The sequence below is a fragment of the Anomaloglossus baeobatrachus genome, chromosome 2 (genome assembly GCF_048569485.1).
Source record: "Anomaloglossus baeobatrachus isolate aAnoBae1 chromosome 2, aAnoBae1.hap1, whole genome shotgun sequence".
Lineage (NCBI taxonomy): Eukaryota > Metazoa > Chordata > Amphibia > Anura > Aromobatidae > Anomaloglossus > Anomaloglossus baeobatrachus.
In genome coordinates this window covers 258,394,571-258,420,479 of record NC_134354.1, presented here as the reverse complement: position 1 = coordinate 258,420,479, position 25,909 = coordinate 258,394,571, and the positions used below count along the sequence as shown (strand labels likewise).

The window sequence follows — 25,909 nt, the reverse complement described above, 5'->3', positions numbered from 1 at the left end:
TTAGATATATGAAACTGAAATAGCTGTTGCAAAAACCCAAATTGTTATAAAGAAAAAAGGTTAACATTAATAGGGGTGCCCAAACTTTTTCATATGACTGTATATGATGGGCAATTCTGGGGGCATTATTACTTTTGTTAAAACACTTGGTGCAATAATAATTGCTAAGAGGACACTCGGGACAATATTATGTTATGTGGATATTTAAGAGGTCATATTACATTATACGGGCACTCAGGGTATTGTAGCCATCAAAGGGGCATACAGGAGGCATTACTAGTTTTTAGGGGCAAAATGTGGGCAATATTACTTTGTAGGGCACTAAAAAAGCTCACTTCAATTTTTAGAGGCTAATTTTACTATTAGGAGGTAACTATATAAGTGGAAAAAAAGTTGGGCATTATTAATATGTGGGACAATAAAAGGAGCACGGTTAGCATGCCATGTAGAAAGGCCAGTAACAAGGACAAATATGGCAGCAATGGCTCAGCTTGTGACAGAAGGATGCACAGTTTATGAGGTTGGGAATAGGTGAGGACTATGCTGGAATTGTGAGAAGTCAAATATATCTTTGTTGTATATTCTGCAGATAAGTCATGGTTGGAAGACATCATGGTGGTTTGGCCACATGGAAAAAATGAAAGACCCCATCAGAAAGAACATCAGCTGTAAATCATTTTCTATAACTGTACTGTGACCTTTTATATGTTCTTCAGGACTGGTATCTACCACTATATGTATGGATGTAATATCTGTCTTGGTTTTTGTATAGTTACTTTTTATTCTGAATTTCATCTTAGAATCATAGAATCATAGATTATTAGAGTTGGAATGGACCTCCTGGGTCATCTAGTCCAACCCCCTGCTCAAAGCAGGATTCACTAAATCATCCCAGACAGATGTCCGTCCAACCTCTTTTTAAAGACTTCCATTGAAGGAGAACTCACAACCTCTCGCGGCAGCCTGTTCCACTCATTGATCACCCTCACTGTCAAAATGTTTTTTCTAATATCTAATCTGTGTCTCCTCCTCATCAATTTCATCCCATTGCTACTAGTGTTTCTTTGTGAAAATGAGAATAAAACTGATCCCTCTACAGTGTGACAGCCTTCAAGATATCTTTATCCCCTATGATTAGGGTAAACCGCTGTACTTGCCAACATGGTTACTTAGGTTAGTGGCCCAATCTGATGTGTTTTGCTACACTTTGACTCCCTATCTACATCTGTCATTACCGTAATGACCACCGGGACGCCCACTGATGGGATTGACAGAATATTGCCACTACGAAATTATTTTTGCTATTTTAAGTCAAGGTCTTTTATGGATTAATAAAGTTACAGTATATTAAATGTACATACACATATCTATAATTCTCTTGTTTGTTAGAGAATGGAGGAAACATTCTCTGCTAGAAAAATTATCTAAGGGCATTATAATACCATTGACAGAACTGTTAGGAGCTAGCTGATAGAAAAGGTTTCTGATCTCCAAAATAAATATATTTATCAAGAACATTTGTAGAAGGTTAAATGATAATCATTGCAAGTGATGACGTAGGACTTCAAAGATTTTGTTATAAAAGGCAAAGTCTAGTGTCTCACAAGTTCACTTTAAAGATATTCTGAAGACACCTGGACGGTGTTTCACTAAGTCAGTAACCATGAAGTGGGTGATCCTTGCGCTGGTTTGTCTCCAGCTGTCAGAGGGCTTGGTCAGGTGTGTACATACCCCGATTTTTTTTATATACAATTGTGCATAATACATTTTACTTTTGATATTCTCTTCAATTATGCCTGATTTAGAGCTAGATAGTTACCCTATCTATATATATAATTGCCCTATTCTGTCTGTCTGTCTGTCTATCTGTCTGTCTGTCTGTCTTGCTCCAAAATTGTGTCCTTACGGTGACAAGCATCTGATTGGCCGCTGCCTCGTCCTGGCCCCGCCCCCCACCACGGATTGGTAGCTCGCCTTGGCCTGGCCCCCCCCCGCACGGATTGGCCGCTCGCCCTGGCCCTCCGCACGCATCGCCAGACATAACCTTGCGCTGCTGGGATCGTGACGGAGCTGGTGAACGCTGGTAACCATTATACACATCGGGTAACTAAGGTCCCTTAGTTACCCGATGTGTATCATAGTTACCAGTGTACACCGGCTCCCCAGCGGCCTTGCCCCGCCCCCCACCACGGATTGGTCGCTCGCCTCGGCCTGGCCCCGCCCTCCGCATGGATTGGCCGCTCGCCCCGTCCCTCCGCACGCATCGCCAGACATAACCTTGCGCTGCTGGGATCGTGACGGAGCCGGGGAACGCTGGTAACCATTATACACATCGGGTAACTAAGGTCCCTTAGTTACCCGATGTGTATCATAGTTACCAGCATACACCGGCTCCGTCACGATCCCAGCAGCGCCACACATACCCTTGCGATGCTCTGATCGTGACGGAGCCGGGGAACGCTGGTAACCATTATACACATCGGGTAACTAAGGTCCCTTAGTTACCCGATGTGTATCATAGTTACCAGTCTACACCGGCTCCCGGTACACATGTGCAGGGAGCCGGCATTATACTCCTCTCCCCCCAGGACTACTCCTCCTATTATAGTCCTCCTATTATACTCCTCTCTCAGTATAATAGGAGAACTATTATAGCATGGGGGATGGAGCACGATGGGGAGTGCGCAGCATGGGGGATGTAGCACGATGGGGGGTGCGCAGCATGGGGGATGGAACACAATGGGGAGTGCGCAGCATGGGGGATGGAGCACGATGGGGGTGCGCAGCATGGGGGATGGAGCACGATGGGGGGTGCGCAGCATGGGGGATGGAGCACGATGGGGGGTGCGCAGCATGGGGGATGTAGCACGATGGGGAGTGCGCAGCATGGGGGATGGAGCACGATGGGGGGTGCGCAGCATGGGGGATGGAGCACGATGGGGGTGCGCAGCATGGGGGATGGAGCACGATGGGGGGTGCGCAGCATGGGGGATGGAGCATGATGGGGAGTGCGCAGCATGGGGGATGGAGCACGATGGGGGGTGCGCAGCATGGGGTATGGAGCACAATGGGGGGTGCGCAGCATGGGGGATGGAGCACGATGGGGGGTGCGCAGCATGGGGGATGGAGCATGATGGGGAGTGCGCAGCATGGGGGATGGAGCACGATGGGGGGTGCGCAGCATGGGGTATGGAGCACGATGGGGGGTGCGCAGCATGGGGGATGGAGCACGATGGGGGGTGAGCAGCATAGGGGATGGAGCACGATGGGGGGTGCGCAGCATGGGGGATGGAGCACGATGGGGAGTGCGCAGCATGGGGGATGGAGCACGATGGGGGGTGCGCAGCATGGGGGATGGAGCACGATGGGGGGTGCACACCTCCCCCCACTGCACAACACCACACACACACTGGGAACCACAAACACCGCTTTACACAGACACCCAACACACAAACAGCGCGGCACACACAAATATACGCACATGCCGCACAACACATACATTGCACAAAACATACCTCCCACCAAAACACACACACACACGCCACACCCACACAAACTGCGCAACACACACAAACAGCGCTCCACAAACAACGCAACACACACCACGCAACACACAAACAACACCGCTCTCACCCCCTGCCACACCCAGACAACACCCAGAACATGTACAGCACCCTACACAAACACTTGGCAACTACACACAACAACATCTATATATATATATAACAAAAATCATACATTAACTACACAATACATAAATTCTAGAATACCCGATGCGTAGAATCGGGCCACCTTCTAGTATATATATATATATATATATATATCTTTCGACTGTTGATTTTAAATGTTTGTAGTATAAAACCCAGACCCATTATGTGGCATGTGTGTATCAGGGTAGTGACAGAAGTTTGGTGCAGAATCCTGGAGTGCTCAGAATGGAATAGTCAAGTATCCGTGGTCATCAGTTAGCACTACACTAATCTGATTTTCTAGGTCCATGCTCTCTAAAAACTGACTACTATCTGCCCTAAAGATCAACACATGATATAAATTTGCAGAACATCACTCCAGTAGATACAAGTTATGTTATAAGTAGAGATGGGAGAATCGATTTGCTGGACTCCAGTCCATTGGCAATGTCAGTAAGCTTTGACCACTGGATGGGACGCCTCCAAACCTCCTGGTATTCCCAGCTCTCCTTTTGAGTAATTAGGTTGGCACGACATTATGATAATAATAATAAATCTTTATTTCTATAGCGCCAACATATTCCGCAGCGCTTTACAATTGAGGAGGTTCATATACAAACAAATATCAGTTATAGAAAATACAATAATTGGAGTATGGAAAAAAAACAACCCTGCCCGTGAGAGCTTACAATCTACAATGCGATGGGGCGGGGCAAGGTAAAAGTGCTTACTTACAATGGCAGTCCAGCCATCTCAAGGATATGGGGGGATAGATAATGGCTGCCTGGACCAGTTAGCCAGAACCTTGAGATGCTTTTGGGTGCCATGGAGTTTGACGTGGGGTTATATTCTGAGAAGACGTGGAGAGACTATGTGAATTTAATTCGGCTAGGGAGTGTGATAGGCCACCCTAAAAGATGCGTTTTTAGGGAGCGTCTGAAGCTGAGTAAGTTGTGATTCGTCCTAGCTTCTTGGGGTAGAGCATTCCAGAGGATTGGTGCAGCTCGGGAGAAGTCTTGGATCCGGGAGTGGGAGGTTCGGATTAGTGAGGACGTTAGTCGAAAGTCTTTTGCAGAGCATAGAGAATGAGTGGGGTGATAGACCGAGATGAGGGTGGAGATGTAGGAGAGTGTCACACTGTGGAGAGCTTTGTGGGTGAGAACAAGCAGTTTGAATTGGATCCTGTGATATATGGGCAGCCAGTGCAGTGACTGGCACAGAACGGAAGAATCTGAGTAGCGGTTAGCCAGGTAGATGACCCTGGCTGCTGCATTAAGGATGCACTGTTGAGGAGAGAGTCTAATTAGGGGGAGACCAATTAATAGAGAGTTACAGTAGTTGAGGCGGGAGTGGATCAGGGCCACGGTGAGGGTTTTTGTCATTTCCATTGTGAGAAAGGGGCGTATTCTAGAGATGTTCTTGAGGTGCAAGCGGCAGGAGCGGGCAAGAGATTTTATGTGGGAGGTGAAGGACAGATCGGTGTCAAGTATAACACCCAGACAGCGAGCCTGCTGCCTAGGAGTTATCATGGTGCCGCACACAGAGAGGGAGATGTTGGGTTTAGGGAGGTTAGAAGATGGAGGGAATAGAAGTAGTTCAGCTTTGGAAAGATTACGTTTCAGATAGAGAGCAGACATGATGTTGCAAACTGCAGTCAGGCAGTCACTGGTGTTCTGTAGTACAGCAGGGGTGAGCTCAGGGGATGAGGTGTATAGTTGTGTGTCATTAGCATAAAGATGGTACTGGAAGCCAAATCTGCTGATGGTCTGTCCAATTGGGGCAGTGTAGAGGGAGAAAAGAAGAGGGCCCCCAACTGTGAGAAAAAGAGGAGAAGATGTGGAGCCAGCAAATGATACGCTGAATGAGCGGCCAGAAAGATAGGAAGAAAACAAGGAAAGTACAGTATCCTTTAGGCCGATTGAATGGAGCATAGAGAGAAGGAGATGGTGGTCAACAGTGTCGAAGGCTGCAGAAAGGTCAAGATGAATAAGCAGAGAGTGGTCACCATTACGTTTTGCTGTCAATAGGTCATTGGTCACTATGATGAGGGCAGTTTCTGTTGAGTGTATGGGGTGGAAGCCAGACTGTAAAGGATCTAGAAGAGAGTGAGAGGAGAGGTAGCGGGTGAGGCGGGACTAGACCGCTCCAAGAGTTTGGAGATGAAGGTGAGATTGGAGACTGGTCTGTAGTTGCTGTCAAGGGAGGAATTTGGGTTGAAGACTGCTAATGGATCCTTCATTTAGGATATCCAGAGACGGTGCCGTATTAGCTGTATATCAGTGCCAATATATCAATGTATATAAGACAAAGAACACAGCATGCTCTCTCTTTCAGCCAGCGTCACCAACTGACTCGTGTATTCTATTGTTCAAGCATTAAACACATCACTTCAGCCTTAAAGATATTTACAAAAACTTCTCCATTTGCTCACACATACTGATAAAGAATAATTAGGGGGGAGTGCATATGGGCAGCATTGGGAGAATGCATGAGATCATACATCATCCCAAATAGTACACTTTGAAGACGGTAAGCGACAATGAGATTCTGTAGAAATGATACATGGGAGTATGGGATCACCCGCCTCATCCTACAAATATTACATTCCTTCTCCTGTGAATTTTACTGATAAGGCTCCCAATTAACTTAATGAATATCTCCTTTGTTCATTTATACTTTGGCTAACTTTTTCAATATACAGCTTTGAATTATACTATAGGTCTGTGCAATTGCTACATAGACAGACAGATAATTATGCAACTACATCTTGATTATTTATATACACAGATATTCTTATTACATTTGAACAAACATACTACAGCTCAGGCGACCTCCACAGTCCCCCCTTAATAAAATAACTGTGAACGTTGTCAACTTCAAATTTTAAAACTTTCCCCATTTAGATATATCTTATTATTTGGGACTTTAATTATATCTATATCTATATATGCGGACTTTTTATGAGATCGGTTTAATTTAACACTACAGACTTTAACTCCCCCCTTAAGTACTTATTTCATACATTAAAAATAACATTTTGATCTATAGGGGCTATTAGAATTGGCGTTATTACTCTCATTAGGGCACATTATCCTGATTAAGAAAAATTGAGTCTAGTACTTATTTAAAAATTAGCACATAATCAAAAAAACAAAAAACATTTACTACAAATTGTCCATGGTCCTTCTTTCCGGATATGAAACAAAAAGGAGGATGCTTAGTCAGTGCTAGTCCACTTAGGGCCACTTTGTGAACCTGGATAATCTGCTCTTGATAAAAAAAACAACAAAACATGATGAGGCTTCATGTATACAGTTTGTGGTGCAGACTTGGAAAAAACCTTCTGGGATAATGGGTAGAATAGCGGCCGCTTTCTGCTTCGGTTGCGTCGGGTCCATTGGTTTCTGAAATGTAACGTCAACTTGCGTGTCACTGCCAGTGCTCAGCAGACTAGACCGGAGAGACATCAGCCTGATGGGATAGGCTCCTTCAAAACTTTTGCTGAGATGAGAGAATCCATAGCTAGTATTTTATATTAAGAAAAATCACTGAATATATTCATATGAGTTAGTAGGAGACAAAAACATTTGTAAATGGTTAGATTACATTAACCAAACCACATTCTTGGGTCTATGAAATGGCTGAATTAAGTATTTTAGACTACTCAATTCGTACCCTCAACAGTCCCCCCTTGACTCACTTCTGCCATTTCCAAATACTAAGGGTACTGTGTTCCCTTAGGAAAAGAGGAAGAAAGATCTGTTGGGAAATCCTGCCTGACTGAACGTTGAGACATGGGTGGAGAGGGGAATGGGATTTCTTCACCGGTTTGAGACCAAGGACCCCTAGGCGAGTCCTCACCCTTTGTAGTTGGACTTTCCCATGTCTCAAGGCTCTCTAAGTCCTCTTTTCTAACTGTTTCGGCAATGATGGTTTGGGACTGTACAGGTCTTTTTGTAAAGGATAAATATGAGCAGGACGCTCAGTGCAGCTCCGGTGGATCGACCCTTCTTGCAATGCAGGGCGTGAATCCATGTTGTCCTGCCGTTGAGCTTTATCGAAATTTCTGTGTCCATTTGGGATTAATCAGTCTCCTGACCGAAAACCATATACTATTAACTCTGATTTAGAATCTGGAATTAGAAAATACACTTGTTTATTTCTCTAATTAGTCAATCATATGAAAATTATACGTGCTTTGCGCTAGACCAAAAAAAAACATTTTACATTGGAACCTGTTTATTACTAAAGAGAAACAAAACACACTAAAGAGAAACAAAACACACACTAAAGAGAAACAAAACACGCATTGGTTTAATTACAACTTATTAGTTTTTTTTTTTTTACATACCACTTGCATTATGTGGATTTCCGCCAATGTCGTCGTTTTCTGCACTGGAAAGCCTCTGGAAAGAAATCTACACAATACGCACAGACTTGCATACAACTGCTCATGATATACATCTATAATCAGTTTGCAGTCTCTAAGAATGGGTAGAGCAGGTTCAGGGTGTTTCTACGGACTCTTTACAGTTTTTCCTCATTGTTTTAAGAACGTGCTTCACAAGACCGGGTGAGTTTGCCTACCTGGGTCACCAAACCCTGACGTCACCAAAGTGCACACTGATATTTGTTTTTCACAGATGTTAGTCCATAAGTTACTTGGGCCATCATAAAGAAGAGATCTCATGGCAGAGAAAGCTTACCGCCCTTCATCCACAGACCTTCCTCAGTCAGCTGGCTCCCTGTGTCTCGCACTCCACTCCTTGTTGATTCGCTTGTTCCTGTAGGGATTTAAGAACACAAGGAGTGACAGAAGTCACAGACGTGACAGATGTCACCAAGGAATGGTCTTTATGCATGGTAAAGGACTCCTCAACTCTAGGGCTGTTCACTGCTTCTTGGTCAGCTGTATCTGTGCGGGGATCTCCATCCGATTCCATCAGCTCAGATCTAGACTTTCTTTTCGGCGTACCTAGCTTATTTGACAACAGGAAAGATCTACATCCTACATACATTTTTACTATCTTACCTACCTAGGCACTTACGTCACTTCCCCCTGTACCGATAGGAGGGGAGGGAGTGGCCTAAATTTAGACTACCTCGTGTTGTGCAAACCGTAGCATATCCAGTGCTGAATCGACCACCATCTGGTTTCATCTATAAAAACAAAAACTAAAAGAAATATGCATTAGATCATATTTATAACAGACATGTTTCATAGTAGTCTAATAAACATGACACAACTGTTGCAAAAGAAAGGCCAGCTTTAAAGCCTATCCAATATGTCTGCTGTGCCTTTTACTACTGGAAAAATATAATAGATATCTACTTTTCCCCCCTTTTTTGTTTTGTTTTTATATACTATTGTGGCAAAATGTATAGGTTTATAACAGCAGACAATATAATTAAACAACCGATAAATATAATCTATACTTTACTGGGGAATTTTGAAACCTTACAACACGGTTCATAGATATTCTGTATCTACAAAAGAAAGGAAAGTAATCAATATTGGCAGTTTGTATGCAAAAATAATACAAAACAAAAACATAACCATAAAAACAAAAAAAACTAATTTGTATATTTTAAGAAATATACTTTTCCCTGCAAAATTAATTTAATTATTTAGACATTAGCAGAATACTATTGATAATCTCCTATCAAATTTTGAACTCTAAGGCTATGTGCCCGCGCTGCGGAAAATGTGCGGATTTTGCCGCGGATTTCTCGCGGAAAAGCCGCGGAATTTCCAGAAGTCTGCAGCACAGGTACTCCCCAGCCATTTCTATGGCATTTGGGAAATGCTGTGCCCACGCTGCGGATGTTTCCATAGCGGAAATCGTGCGGATTTCCATGCGGAAAAATCTGCAGCATGTCAATTATTGTTGCGGATTTCTCCGCAGGGTCCCATATACTTACCTGCCTCAAAGGAGTCACTTTCTCCGTCCGGTGTACAGGAGCGTGGTGAATCCAGGTACAGGAAGAAGAGGTGGGCGGAGCCTGCACGAGCTCCGGTCATGTGACAGCCGGAGCTAGTTCAGGCCCGCCCACCTTCTTCTGCAGACGCTGAGAGAGTGACCTGGCTGCCGGAAAGCAAGGTGCTGCATGATGGAGGTAAGTATGAACTCCCCCGATCACTGCAGCACTTGTTCTGCATTGAGGATGCAGTGCCGAAGCCATGGCACTGTATCCTCAATGCAGAATGCCCGCACCATATCCGCACGACATTCCGCAGCATGGAAACAGACAAAAGTTGTGGTGCTGTTTCCTGGGAGCACCTGCGGAATTTCTTGCGGATATATCCGCAGGACACTGTCCCCGTGGGCACATAGCCTAAGGATTAAATAAAATCTACTTCACCAGCTGAAGAAAGCACTTGTTACTTGTTAGTATATAAAACACATATAGTCCTGCAAATCTCTGCAGAAGCCATTCTTTTTTTTTTTCTCTTTTCCTCTCTCTACTTCGTCAGGGTTTTTTTTTTACAACTTGTGATAAGTACACCCTCCCACACATCTCTGCTGGCTTAGCAGGCTTATGGCCCCCACTTGTCCTTCAGAGTACGCGATATTAAAGCGGCTGGTGGGAAAAACAGATACAAGGAAAAAAGCCATGGGCAGAACTTTCATTACAGGAATATATAAAATATATTTTTGTACCATGTCAGCCAGCAGAGACAAAAGTACCACAGAAACATATATTACAGAAGCCTTAAAATTGATGGAGTGGAATGGAGAGCATCATTAGAGCGGGTAGCTTGGGACTGGAAATCACTGCAGCAAAAGGGCAAACAGTCCAGGGCTCCCCTCTGTATCACTAGGGAAGGTTGGGGCAGACTCGTGGGGGCAGCCCAGACTGTGGGCAGTATCTTGGAAGATCTCCTGGGACTGATTTAAAGGGATAGTGTGATACTCTGGGAAAAGGCACACCAGGCTTCAGGTAGATCATTACTGAATCTACAAGGAACACCTTTATTGTGGATTTGTGTGCTGCAAGTTTTGGTTTTGAGGGTACCTGGCCAAACACTGAGATTTGGGGGTGTGACACTTTCTTTGATAGTGACCGGGCTGACCACAACGCCAACAATTCTTTTGCTGGCTCTGCTTGTTTTGTTGATTGGGAGCTACATATATGGGGTTTGGACCCTGTTGGGGCATGGGCACCATGTCAATTCTTTTTCCATTTTTCCAGTGTGTTTGAGCCTTCCAGTGAAGAGATTTGACTTAAAAAATGCATTGGGCAAAACGCAGCAAAAACGCGTCAAAAACGCACTGAGTTTTGATGCGTTTTTGCCGTGGAACAGAAACTCAAACTTTGATTTTTTTATTTTCAAGATGAAGCAACTAGTAGTTGCCTCAACACCCTTGTTAGGAGTCAGGATATAATTCTATTTCTAAATAGGTGCAAGTCTCAGAAGTATGCCAACATTAGAGATGAGCGGACCTTTTAAAAATTTCATTCATTAGCTTTGTCAGACTTTCCCCCAAAATTTGATTTACAGCATATAAAATCACCCAAAAATCTCAAAACTACAAAGTCTCAAATTGTGCATAAAAGATGTTTACAACACTCAGAGACTCTTAGGACTCTATTAAAAGCCTTTTGAGTCTTTTAATGCAAACACAGTCTATTTAGGCTATGTGCCCATGTTGCGTTCTGTCCCTGCAGAAATTTCTGCAGCGATTTGAACAGCACATGTGCGCTTCAAATCGCTGCAGAAACAGTCCGTACTGAAAAGCTGATTTCATGCGCTCTGGATGCAGCCCCTCCCATAGACTGAGTGGGGGCTGCATGCAAAGCGCACGAAAGAAGTGACATGTCACTTCTTAAAATGCAGCGCTTAGGCAGCAGCCGAAACACTGCGTTCTAATACACCACGTGGGCATGGATTATCCACAATCTTCATAGATTGTGCTGGGGACGCAGGACGCATGCAGTTACGCTGCGGTGCAGAAAGCACCGTAACTGCATGCAAATACGCTACGTGGGCGCACAGTCTTATTAATGTCTACGTGATCTCAACCAGTCTGGCTAGGAGAAAAAAAATGGATGTTAACCGAAGGTAAACAACAACCTACCTAACACACTGCAATAATAGACTTTTTGAGCTACTTAAATTGTAAACCTGCAACACACCACTATATTTGGTTGGTATATATAAATGTTACAGTGAAGGAAATAATTATTTGATCCCTTGCTGATTTTGTAAGTTTTCCCACTGACAAAGACATAAACAGTCTATAATTGTAAGGGTAGGTTAATTTTAACAGTGAGAGATAGAAAATCCAAAATAAAATCAAGAAAATAACATTGTATAAATTATATACATTTATTTGCATTTTGTAGAGAGAAATAAGTATTTGATCCCCTACCAACCATTAAGAGTTCTGGCTTCTACAGACCACTTAGACGCTCCTAATCAACTCATTACCTGCATTAAAGACAGCTGCCTTAAATTGTCACCTGTATAAAAGACTTTTTACACTAGCACAGGTGTATTTAGTTGGATTGAATAAATCTAGGTCAAAAAAGTATAAAATGACAACTGCTAAATAGAGAAAGCTCAACCTCCTACATCTATCAGACAAAATTAACATTTTAAAGTGAGTTTCTACTATAAACAAACTTGAACCCAAAAACTTGCATACTTATAAAACAACAAAACCAGTTAGTGCTCACTCTTCTCTAGTATTCGCAGATAGTTCTCGCCTCCCCTTGCTTCAGTGCTGGTTTCTGTGGCAGTGCTCACTCTTCTCTACTATTCACAGATAGTTCTCACCTTCCCTTGCTTCAGTGCTGGTTTCTGTTCCAGCGCTCACTCTTCTCTACTATTCACAGAGAGTTCTCACCTCCCCTTGCTTCAGTGCTGGTTTCTGTGGCAGTGCTCACTCTTCTTTGCTATTCACAGATAGTTCTCACATTCTCTTGCTTCAGTGCTGGCTTCTGTGGTAGCACTCACTCTTATCTACTATTCACAGATAGTTCTTACCTCCCCTTGCTTCAGTGCTAGTTTCTGTGGCATCGCTCACTCTTCTCTACTATTCACAGATAATTCTCACCTCCCCTTGCTTCAGTGCTGGTTTCTGTGACATCGCTCACTCTTCTCTACTATTCACAGAGAGTTCTCACCTCCCCTTGCTTCAGTGTTGGTTCCTGTGGAAGTGCTCACTCTTCTCTACTATTCACAGATAGTTCTCACCTTTCCTTGCTTCAGTGCTGGTTTCTGTTGCAGTGCTCACTCTTCTCTACTATTCACAGATAGTTCTCACATCCCCTTGCTTCAGTGATGGTTTGTGTGGCAGCGCTCACTCTTCTCTACTATTCACAGTTAATTCTCACCTCCCCTTGCTTCAGTGCTGGTTTCTGTGACATCGCTCAATCTTCTCTACTATTCACAGATAGTTCTTACATCCCCTTGCTTCAGTGCTGGTTTCTGTTGCATCGCTCACTCTTCTCTACTATTCACAGAGAGTTCTCACCTTCCCTTGCTTCAGTGCTGGTTTCTGTGGCAGTGCTCACTCTTCTCTACTATTCACAAATAGTTCTCACATCCCCTTGCTTCATTGCTGGTTTCTGTTGCAGCGCTCACTCTTCTCTACTATTCACAGATAGTTGTTACTTCCCCTTGCTTCAGTGCTAGTTTCTGTGGCAGAGCTCACTCTTCTTTGCTATTCACAGATAGTTCTCACATTCTCTTGCTTCAGTGCTGGTTTCTGTGGCAGTGCTCACTCTTCTCTACTATTCACAGATAGTTCTCACCTCCCTTTCTTCAGTGCTGGCTTCTGTGGTAGCGATCACTCTTCTCTACTATTCACAGATAGTTCTCACCTCCCCTTGCTTCAGTGCTGTTTTTTGTGGCAGCGCTCACTCTTCTCTACTATTCACAGATAGTTCTTACTTCCCCTTGCTTCAGTGCTAGTTTCTGTGGCAGAGCTCACTCTTCTTTGCTATTCACAGATAGTTCTCACATTCTCTTGCTTCAGTGCTGGTTTCTGTGGCAGTGGTCACTCTTCTCTACTATTCACCTCCCTTGCTTCAGTGCTGGCTTCTGTGGTAGCGCTCACTCTTCTCTACTATTCACAGATAGTGCTCACCTCCCTTGCTTCAGTGCTGGTTTCTGTGGCAGCGCTCACTCTTATCTACTATTTACAGATAGTTCTTACCTCCCCTTGCTTCAGTGCTAGTTTCTGTGGCATCGCTCACTCTTCTCTACTATTCACAGATAATTCTCACCTCCCCTTGCTTCAGTGCTGGTTTCTGTGACATCGCTCACTCTTCTCTACTATTCACAGATAGTTCTTACATCCCCTTGCTTCAGTGCTGGTTTCTGTTGCAGCGCTCACGCTTCTCTACTATTCACAGAGAGTTCTCACCTTCCCTTGCTTCAGTGAAGGTTTCTGTGGCAGTGCTCACTCTTTTCTACTATTCACAGATAGTTCTCACATCCCCTTGCTTCAGTGCTGTTTTTTGTGGCAGCGCTCACTCTTCTCTACTATTCACAGATAATTCTCACCTCCCCTTGCTTCAGTGCTGGTTTCTGTGACATCGCTCACTCTTCTCTACTATTCACAGATAGTTCTTACCTCCCCTTGCTTCAGTGCTAGTTTCTGCGGCAGAGCTCACTCTTCTTTGCTATTCACAGATAGTTCTCACATTCTCTTGCTTCAGTGCTGGTTTCTGTGGCAGTGCTCACTCTTCTCTACTATTCACAGATAGTTCTCACCTCCCTTGCTTCAGTGCTGGTTTCTGTGGTAGCGCTCACTCTTCTCTACTATTCACAAATAGTTCTTACCTCCCCTTGATTCAGTGCTGGTTTCTGTGGCATCGCTCACTCTTCTTTGCTATTCACAGATAGCTCTTACATCCCCTTGCTTCATTGCTGGTTTCTGTTGCAGCGCTCACTCTTATCTACTATTCACAGATAGTTCTTACCTCCCCTTGCTTTAGTGCTAGTTTCTGTGGCATCGCTCATTCTTCTCTGCTATTCACATCTCTGTTTAGTGGCTGCAGCAGTGACTTCACGATTACAGTGCAAATTACTGCTCCAGCTAAGTGAATAAAGTGTACGCTAAACAATTTTAATGTAAAAAGACAGTTCCCACCTTCTCTTGATTCAGTGCTGGCTTCTGTGGAAACTATGATCTCAATGGTTTAATTGGGTAGCATGGTCAAGGTTTGGGGTCAAGGATTCAAATCCCACCAAGGAGATAACATGCATCATTCTCCCTTTTTTTTCGTAATGTCACATCACTGTTATAGCCACTTACTGTGCTCAGCGGCTCTGCTGAAGTAGCAGGCGCGAGCCACTAAGCTCGGTGATTTGAAGGACACCAAAGCTGCAAGCAGTAAATCGAGACCGGAGAAACACCTTCACTGGATTCAGGGAGGATGAGCACTGTTTGTGATCCTCTTTATAATACCATATATGCAATTGTTTTGCTACATGGTTTCTGATATTGCAACCCCCCTAAGACACAATGATATAAGCCCCTTAGACACAGTGTTCAGTTGGCTGTAGAAAGAACAAAAGTCAAATAAAATGGTAATGCGTCATTTCATTCCCCATTATAGAACATGATATTTATATTTGTTATATAATGTTCTCATCACTCAGAGTGCCTCTAAAAAGATCCAAGTCTATAAGGGAGACAATGCAAGAAAAAGGCGTCCTGGAGCAATTTATGAAAACGCACAAAAGGGATCCAGCCATGAAATACAGCTTCAACCACAAGAATAACTTTGCAGTGGCCTATGAGCCAATGAACATGGACGTAAGTATGTGTACGAGTCGTTTGCTGCATTAACAAGTCACTAATAATGTTAAAGGGAATCTATCACCAGGCTTTTCCACCTAATCTGAGAGAAGAATAATGTAGAGACTGAGACTCTGATTCCTGGGATGTGCTGTTTGTGGTAGTTTTGATAAAATCACTGTTTTATCAGCTGGAGATTATCATTAACGGACTAGGGTACTTGCTGCCTTGTAGTCCTCCATATTTATGAGCCCTGTATAATCCTTGCCACCGCCACTGATTGAATAAAGGTAAATGAATACTGCCGTATTAAATTCATTTTAAGAAATGACTGTTGTATATAGGTATGTTCACACACGTGTATGATCAGTCTAAGAGCTGTTCCTGTGCGCAGCCCACCTCTCAACACATGGTCTGATTGTAACCTATATGCTATGATTTCCCACACAAAACCTAAAAGGGGTTGTCAACTACTTTTACATAGATCTTTCCTTAGGATAGGTCTTCAATGTCTGATTGGCCGAGATCCGCCATCCAGCACCCCTGCCGATCTGCTGTTCTCAGTGCTGGCAGCAGAAGCAAGCAGTTGGAAATGTTCAATTCTGGAGCTTCCCCGTCTTCTGATAGCGACAGCAGCCGGGTACTGCACATCTGACTCCCATTCAAATCAATGGGAGGCAGACATGCGGTATCTGGCCTTGGCCACTATCAGAAGATGGGGAAACTCCAGAGCTTAGCATTTCAGCAGCCTATATCTGCCGTCAGCACCGAGAACAGCTGATCGGCTGGGGTGCTGGTTGTCGGTCTCATGGATGGCACACTGATCCAAACACTGGTGAAACTGGTTACTTTTATTTCACGTATGTCTTTAAACATGTACGTGTGATTGAGGCATTAATATGGTATACAGTTGAATCAATTAAATTTGATGACATTTTATGGGTACATTGAGATACAGCAAAACAATTTGAGGGATAGGCCACTTTCTCGTTAGTGCAGGTTTTTTCACAAACTGTCCTTAAACTTATATATATTGATACAGACTGGAATACATGTAACACGGTCTGCTTTTTTCTGTTCCAGGCTTGTTATTTTGGACAGATTAGTGTTGGAACACCACCACAGAACTTTATGGTACTTTTTGACACCGGGTCATCCAATCTTTGGGTTGCTTCCACTTACTGCCAGAGTGAAGCTTGTCGTGAGTATTTATGAGCAGCTTCCGAAAACTATTTCAATCAATGTGGTAATCATACCCACAGTACAAAAATAGCCTTGGGTTTAATTAATATATGATCTTAAAATTACATACTGTACATCTATCAAGTAATAACAATTTGTAAAGATTATTGGCAGTAATATTGCCATCACGAATGTGCCATTTTCCATTTTAGGCGTTTTTTCCTTCTGCTCCTCCAAGACCCATAACACTTTGGTCCACATAGCCATAGGGGAGCTTGCTTCGTAAAGAACAATTCTGAAATTTGAAAAAAGAATACAAATTTGTGTAAATATTTTCTGCATGATTTGGCCATCACAAGAGTTCCTATCTGGCAGCAATGCGAACCTTCAGCTGGCCTCGCCTACCATAGAAATCCATCTGTACCCCACAATGACATCATGTGTGAAGCTGATGATGCTCAAAACAGTATAACAGCCTGTTAAGGGATTAACAGCAAAGATTTACCTGTAATCACAGTTGTAAAAGGTGGATTTGGCTGCATAAAACAGCCGGCATCCACTGTGCGTGAAGCTGGTTCAGCTGCACTACCAGCTCGATACACTGTCAGCCGAAATATGACATATATGTTCAACACACGTTGGGAAGGGTTAAATGAATCTTTACAGTATATAGATCATACAATTTGTAATAGGCGAGGTTTGCCGCCCCGGTGCAGACTGGGGTGCTCGGATCCGGGGTGGTCGTAGCTCGAGGGATCCGGATCCGTGCTCGACACGCCCTCCGATCCTTGAAAGGGGATTATTTACAGGAGAGAAGTTATGGTAATGGGAGTACCACCGCTGCTGGAAGGAGTACTGGGGCAGATGGTGGGGAGCAGCAAGGTGTCAGTCCCTCCGCAGGTAGGGAAGTCCCTGGCCTCTACGGGTTTTTGGTGAGATGTTTGGGAGTGCAGGGTGCAAGGGAACCAGGGTACTCACTGTGGGTAGTCATGGTGCTGGATAAGGATTATTAAGCAGACATTCACACTGAGGATAAACCAAAGGCTCTGTGCATCACAGTCTCTACGGGGAAGCCCGTCCAGGTGTCCGCTCCCACCGGTGTCACTTGGTAATCCGGAGCCACCTCCGTGCACAAGTTAGTTATCTGTTGTGGCCCCTTGGCTTGAAGCTGTTGGGGCCCCGCTCACTATATTTTTAGTGTAGCTGTGCTCTTGATGGCTCGCACTTGGGATTTTAGTGGGCTGTGTTACTGGAAAGCCCTATCCCCCACGGTGTACTGTCGCCTTCAATCTCTGAGCTCCTAGGGAAGTCATAAAGAGACTCTCCCTCCCAGGTTAAGTATCAGGACGATGAACTGGCTCCTGACCTAGGGTCCTGTACCCCATCGTGCTCGGTACCGGTCAGTTCGTTTGGGTTTCTGATGCCGACAGTCCTCCTAGACTATGTCCGTCGCACCCTTCCAATGTCACTGCCACCGGTCCCCGACTCCTCGGGTCCCGGACCACCGTCTGCGACCCAGCCTTGTTCTAGCTCCCCAGGAGCTACTACTCCAGCTTCTCACTCCTTGAGGGCTCTGATTATTCTCCTACTTCCTCCCTCCCACTAGACTGCCTAACCCCTAGGTGGGTTGCCTTATTCCGCTTAACCAACCCACTGGTGTGTCTGACAGGTCATGATGTGAGGTGTGATTGGGATTTGTGCTGATGTTAGTGACACCGGTTTCTTAGGAACCTAGAACCATGGGCGGTAGGCCCTGCACCCTGGGTAAGGATTGCAGTACCCTGTGGCACCTTGATATATTCAGGGGCCCCACATTATAACCTCCATAGCCCACAAGAAAATGGGAATACTATCTTGTACAAGTGACGATAAAATCTTAAAGGGGTTGTCCACTTATAGGACAAACCCTTCTCATTCCCCATGTTTCTCCCTATTTAAATAAAAATGCTTACACTCACTTGTGGTGGTGGCGCTGGTTCAGCGGTGCCAGCTCTCGAGTTCCCGAGGCTCACATGAGGTTGTGACGTCACTCAAGCCGTGCACCCAATCATCAGCGGCTTCTCTCTCCCCGCCTTTGGGACAAATGATTAATTGACAGGTAGTGAGAGTTATGGCTCCCCACTCATTAGCTTTTGATTAATCATTTATCCAACGGGGGGGAGAGAGAACCCGGCGGTGATTGGGTGCAGGGGCTGTGTGGCGTCACAATCTGTTGTGGGTCCCTGGAACGCGAGTGCCAACACAGAGCGAATGGTCCCAGCAGCAGAGGTGAATATAAGCTTTTTTGTATTTTTGTATTTTAATTGGGAGAAACATGTAGAATGACAAGGGGTTGTCCTAGCAGTGAAGAACCTCTTTAGGTTCCCCACACGCTTTAGCTGTAGGACAAATGATTGTTGAAATGACAGCTAAGCCTCCCGACTCCTTTTAGCAGTTGCTAATATCCAGGGGCAACAAAAAAATTGGGTGTTGAAATTCCACAAGCCGGATCCTTCTCACCTCCAACATTGGAGAGTTTACTTTTACAGCATTATGGGCAATTAAACAACCACAGTGTACCCGAAAATGATATCAATTAAAAAACAATTCAGGGTGCAAAAGTTATAAAGTTATGGGTCTTAGAAAAGTATGACAAACTATTTTTATTTTTCTTAATTTCAGTATTTTTTTCACCACTAAAATGAAAAATACTACACAAATTTAGTATTGCCGTAATCATATTAACTTGGAGAATTATGTAGCCAGATGATTTTTACTATAGAAAAATAAACATTTTAAGGCTCTTGGAAGAGGGGAGGAATAAAGTTTCAGTTATTTATTTCTTTATATGTATGTAATTAATTGATACAAGTATCCTGCTCCTCTAGAGAACCACCCACTCTTCAACCCAAGCCAGTCTTCCACATACACCTCCAATAACCAGCAGTTTTCCATGCAGTATGGCAGTGGAAGTCTCACCGGTGTCTTTGGATATGACACTGTATCTGTAAGTAATGGAATACATTTCAATTTTATCTTTTCCAAGGAAGGACAACCTTTATCCTATTGGGTCATATGAACATAATAAAGGAACCCCCAGTTCCAATAGCCTCTATCAGTCAAGATTGAGTTACTTCCTACATGAGTGATGATATATTACATCATAAGGCCCTGTGCGCACTTACTGTTTTTTCCCGCGGATTTCCTGCGGTTTTGCTGCATGTTACGCTGCAGAAAATGTTGATAACATCTCTGCAGTGAATCACCAGCAAAACCTATGGAAAAAAAAATGCTGTGCGCACTATGCGGAATTTGACAGATGCATGTTTTGCTGCGGGATTCCCGCAGCAAAAACAATTTCATATCACTTCTTTTCTGCACATCGCTGCGGGATTTCACTCCATTGACTGCCATGTAATCGTGAAATCCTGCAGTGAATAACTCAGGCAGCAAATTCTGTGCGGTTCATTGCGTTTTCCTGCGTTATTCCCTCCGGTATTTTGCAGTTTACCTGCGGTAATGTACATCGCTGCCTGCGGTTTGCAGGGAAGTGATGTCATTATGCCAGGAAGAGGAAGCGGAGCAGAGTAAACACACAGATCACACTCACACAGAGACATCACAGACACAGACATAGAACACAGACACAGACATATAGAATACACGTAGAAAGCAAACGGAAATATAGAAAACAAAACACGTGGGCTCCGCCGTATTTATACCTTCCAGCCGAGGTAAGCACACAGCGGCGGCCCAGTATTCTCAGGCTGGGGAGGGCGAAGGACAAGGTTAATGTCCCCCCGCCTCCCTCCCCCCTCCCGCAGCCGAGAATATCAGCCGCAGCTGCCCCGGGACTGTCGCATGCATTATGCAGCAGTACCGGAGTGTCCTCTGCTCTTTGAGATGCTGTGATGCGGTGGCAATCAAGGTAATGTAAGGAGTTAATGGCGGCGGATCGCCTCCACTAAGTCCAGGCTTGATCATGGCAGCGTCTATGTGACAGCTGACATGATCAAACCGTAAGTAAAGTGAAAAAACACACACACCAAAAAATCCTTTATTTTAAATAAAACACAAAAAAGCTCCTGGTTCACTATTTTATTAACCCCCCCGAAACACACAGCTCCGGCGTAATCCACGTCCTGCGATGCTTGCATCCAGCCGCGACTGATACACAGCGCTGAATGCAGCCTCGCAGCGAGACAGACTGCAGAGAGGTAATTACATGGCATTTCCCACGGCCGGTAATGTGAACACACTGCCGACCGTGAGAAATGCAGCGTGTGCTCACAGGGACTCTATCTATCTACGGTATCTATCTATCTATCTATTCTTCTATCTATTCTTCTATCTGTCTATTTCTCTATCTATCTATCTCAGAATGAAATGACTTTTTTTTTTTTTTTTCAATGTGCTTTATTGCATTGAATGCAATAAAGCACATGTACCAACCCGCACGCGGCAAAACCGCGGCAATACCGCGAACAATACCGCGGTAAAAACGCAGCAAACTGCATGCGGTTTTCGGGCGCGGTTTGCCGCGGTTTTTTACCGCGGGTGCGGTAATCTTTCAATACCTGCGGAATTTTCTTGAGAAAATTCCATTTTCCAGTGCTCACAAAGCCTTATATAGTAAATATAGGAATAATTGTTTAATAGTGAAATGTGTGAGTTACTGAGACAATGAACATGGGTAAGGGCAATAATTAGATTATGTTTGGCACACAGCCCTTAGAAGGAGGAAGGAGGTGGAAATCCATCCATATTAAACAGAGGAGTATAGGCCAATTTGCAATAATTAAATGAGGATTAGGGGTGAAAATTAAAGCCCTTAGCACTATATAGAATGTGAGTTAAAGGGGTATTCCCATCTCTATCCCTATCCCAATATGTAGTAGATGTAATAAGAATAATATTAGCAAATACCTCCAATTAGGAATGTAGTATAATTTTCTGATTCACTATCTCTCTTACATTATGTGCAGGGCATTGCAGGACCTTAGGTATGTAAAGGAAAGGAACCAGCTTCCGGGAAAATGTCAATAAAATCCAATTCTTTAAAAAAGTACAAAATAGTGGATCTCACAAGAAAAAGACAGGAGTCACAACCAGCACTGGACACCAGACGCATTTTGATCAAGAACTGATCTTAGACTTGGCCACCAAGTCTAAGATCAGTTCTTGATTGAAACGCGTTTGGTGTCCAGTGCTGGTTGTGACTCCTGTCTTTTACTTGTGTGATCCACTATTTTGTACATTTTTAAAAAATCCAATAAAGCAGCGGATTCCTTTCCTTTACTTCTTGATATACACGCTGACAACAGCAGCGGGATCTCGTGCTTCCATGGCGTTAGAGGAAGCATATGGTAGGCTGGAATATCTCTATTTTACTTAGGACCTTAAGTTTCCATTTTTTTTAACACGAGCAACTAACTAACTAAATGTGACTATATGCGTGATCATAACCATGGAAAACTAAGGTCTTTCAATGCCCTGAACAATAGGTAAGCAATATAGTGAATCAGAAGAACTATACTACATTTCTAATTGGAGGTATTTGCTAATATTATTATTATTACACCTATTACATATTGGGATAAGATCTTGGAGATGGGAATACCCCTTTAAGTATTAACAAAAGGCCTTCTCTGTATTGAAAAGTCTATATCCCTATCCTATAAGTGTGTAGCATCCAGGGATATGGGGTTCCGGTCAGAGTCTCTATTGGGAATGTCACCGTGGTGGCCGTTACCTGGTTCCGTGCCCTGGGCCCTTTTGTAAGGGGATATTTACAGGGGAGTATAAAATAATGTTCACTTGTGACGCCACTTGCGGTGTTGCGGCTAAGTGTAGGGAGCCGCCGCTGTAGAATGTCTCTACTGGGGACGGTGGTATTGGCAGCTAGAATGGTAGACCCTCCACAAGTAGGGTTTTGCCCCAGAGGGTATATGGTGCAGTGGGCGTCGGAAGGAGTCCACACAGATGCTCAGTGCAACTGGTTTACAGTTGTCTGGTTGCCCGAGGCCGGCTCGTTTCGCCTCCAGGTCTCTTTTGTCCCAGTGCCAGTCTGGTTCTCTGGTACCTTCTTCCCTTGCACCTGTCTTTGGTAAGTGTGTTCCCGTGGTATAGAACACTGGGGGTCTCCGTTCTGTGGTTTGTCCATGTCTGTCCGCCTGACAGTAGCATGAACCCTGTGGGGTTGGAGTCACTGGTCCTGTCCCCGGTTCCCTCTTTGCTACTGAGTCTTCGGATTCGTTAGGGTCAGCAAGGTCATTGATGGTCCCCTTTGTTGTGCAGGTGTTAACAGGTCGGCTTGAAGCTCTTTCCTGTCCTAGGGTCCTGTACCCGGTCGGTGCGTAGTTACGGGAGTACTCCACCGGCAACCACTTCTCCTTGGTACCCGGTCACCGTCAACCCGAGTTAGGATGCCATTTTGTTTCCACCTTCACACTCCTACAGCTACCTCTCCACTGTCACTACTGTTCTCCCTACTGACTTCCTGTGTTCTCTCTGTCCACAGTCTGCCCCTCCCACCTGGTCAACTAGTGGACTGGATTGACTGGATTGGCTCCACCTCTAGGCGGCCATCCATGGTCCCACCGTAACTGAGTATTATTGTATGGGGATAGTTGGAGAAAACTGTGATTACCTGGGTTTTTGTTAGTACCGGCACTGGGGTTCTGGGTCCCTAAGGGGGTAAGCCCTGCATTCTTGTGGGAATGCAGACCCTTGTAGCACCCTGATGGTTTCTGGGGCGCTACAAGTGGAATTCAGCAATAATCTAATTTCACATTCTGGATAATATGTGACATATCATTTACTAGTTTGAGCAGAATGACAGGATCCATATAAAAGCATGTTTCATAGATTACCTGTTGTATTATTAATACTTTTTATTTTTATGTAGGTCCAAGGCCTGACCATCACAAACCAAGAGCTTGGACTAAGTGTGGTTGAACCCGGCACTAACTTTGTGTATGCTGGCTTTGAAGGAATCTTTGGAATGGCCTACCCTGCTCTTTCTGCTGGAGGTGCCACCACTGCTATGCAGGGCATGCTGCAACAAAACCTTCTCACTTACCCAATCTTTAGTGTCTACATGAGTAGGTATGTTTAAGACATGTGTTGAAATTTATTTTTGATTATATTACTTAGAAACTTAAAAAATTAAATACTGATATGGATTTACAATCTCTTTGCAGTCAGTCTGGAATGGTTGTGTTTGGTGGTGTTGACAACAACTTGTATTCTGGTCAAATATACTGGGCACCCGTCACTCAGGAGCTTTACTGGCAGATTGGGATTGATGCGTGAGTACTGTGTTCGAGAAATGTATGTTTTTCAAGCCAAATGTGTCCTTGAACTCCTATAGTAATTAGAAAACTAATATATTTCAGATTTTCCATTAATGGACAAGCCACAGGTTGGTGTAGTCAGGGTTGTCAAGCCATGGTGGATACTGGAACCTCCCTCCTTACTATACCACAACAGTTTTTGGGAACATTCCTTCAGAATGTGGGAGCCCAAGAAGGCCAGAATGGAGGGGTAAGAAGATTCATAGAAGAACTATGGTCTCATGCACTAGGTTAAAGTTTAGATATGAGAAATCAGATTGTTTCTATAGTTCAATAGTTACACCTTGTAAATGGGTTAGAAAGCAAAACTGTTATATATCAAAATGTTATTTTCACTTAACATGTTGTGTAATATTGGAGCAGTTCTAACCCCAACTTAAAATTATATGGAATTCATTTGGCATTGATGAGGACCAAGAAATACACAGATATCAGATTTCCAAGACTCTCCAAAAAAAATCTGAAGACTCTGTTAATTTATACCCCTCAAGAATATAGCAGGGGCGTAACTACAATAGATGAAGCGGTTGTATTCTCACCCGGGCCCTGGCGCCTAGGGGGACCAATAAGTCTTTTGGCCTATATGAAATGAATGGTAATACAGAATTGCAATAATTGGGGGCTCTTTTGGAGCTTTTGCATTGTGGCCCATAAGCTTCAAGTTACACAACTGAATATAGGTGTAGCATGCAGGTATTTCTTGCAAGATAACATTTAACAGCATGCAAAGCTGCATAATAAGTACAGACACTCCCTGCATGCACCCAGCATAGTTACACCACCTCATGAAGTCTTTGCTTGAGCTCGTGAACATGGCCCATTTTCTCATCCAAACGGTTTTCAAGTATTGCACTCCCCCCATGATATTCTATGGGGCTCTGCACATCTCCTATATTGATCTGAGCGTTGAATAAAAATTGTCAATGCGAGTCTATGTGTCCATGGACAAAAATCGGACCGCACTCTGATGACATCTGAGTGAAGTCTGATTTTCACGGACTGACCCAATGGAGAAGGTGGAAAAACCTTTTCTTTTCTCTTCACCTATGAGAAAAACTGATCTCACTTTGATCAGAGTCTGATTATCATGTTTAGATAAATTTTTTTCGGATAGAGAGAAAGTGGTCATTTCCACCTACTCTTCCAGTGAGTTCCCCTGTGAATTGCCACACCTTATAAGATTTAGTAGGCCTAAAGACATTAACACCTTTATTACTTTAATAGTAATCAGAATAATACGTAAACTAACGAATGTTAATAATTATTTTACAATATGTTGGCTTTACATTCATTCATAGACATTTTTAAGAAACACATTATGCTTTTAATTCACAGTATTTTGTAAACTGTAACAACGTACAGAGCCTGCCAACCATCAGCTTCACAATCAATGGCGTACAGTTTCCCATTCCTCCTTCTGCCTATATTCTCCAGGTATCTCGTCTATATTTATCACATTCATAAATAATAATATACTCAATTTTGTCCATTCATCATTCTCATTACATTATTCTTTCTTCGCAGAATAATGGCTACTGCACAGTTGGGGTAGAAGTGACCTATCTGCCTTCTCAAAATGGTCAGCCCTTCTGGATTCTGGGTGATGTCTTCCTCCGTCAGTACTACTCTGTTTATGATATGGGTAACAACAGAGTTGGATTTGCACAATCAGCATAAAAAGCTGCGGTTCTGAAAAATTTCAGTATATTCGATTTCCCATCAAAACATGAGGCGAATTGTGATGATTAGGTACTGGTTACATTCTGGTACCAGCAAATCCAAGAGAAAGTAATATAAAAAGAATTAACAAGCCAATAAACCAATGCCCCTGACTCAGTTTGAGTTAGTTTATAAGTTTTTTTCCTACAACAACGAAACGTTACAAGTATCTCCAATTCTACAAAATCAAGAGATGCCAATAAAATATTTCATAAATGTTTGTTCAAAA

The 25,909-nt window shown here is 43.7% G+C and overlaps 1 protein-coding gene across 1 annotated transcript; it reads left to right on the top strand.

Annotated features, from left to right (window-relative positions):
- Positions 1-1,621: 1,621 nt before the first annotated feature.
- On the top strand, positions 1,622-25,909 carry LOC142291318 (gastricsin-like). Its single transcript, XM_075335777.1, has 9 exons — positions 1,622-1,719; positions 15,307-15,463; positions 16,529-16,646; positions 19,495-19,613; positions 23,514-23,713; positions 23,809-23,916; positions 24,004-24,151; positions 25,297-25,395; positions 25,486-25,909. The coding sequence occupies exons 1-9, from the start codon at positions 1,664-1,666 to the stop codon at positions 25,636-25,638; spliced, it is 1,158 nt and encodes a 385-aa protein (XP_075191892.1). The 5' UTR covers positions 1,622-1,663; the 3' UTR covers positions 25,639-25,909.

Coding starts and splice junctions, on each gene's coding strand:
- LOC142291318 (XM_075335777.1), top strand. CDS start 1,664: ATGAAGTGGGTGATCCTTGCGCTGGTTTGTCTCCAGCTGTCAGAGGGC. Junction 23,714..23,808: donor TTTAGTGTCTACATGAGTAG/GTATGTTTAAGA, acceptor ATCTCTTTGCAG/TCAGTCTGGAATGGTTGTGT. Junction 25,396..25,485: donor CTTCTGCCTATATTCTCCAG/GTATCTCGTCTA, acceptor CTTTCTTCGCAG/AATAATGGCTACTGCACAGT.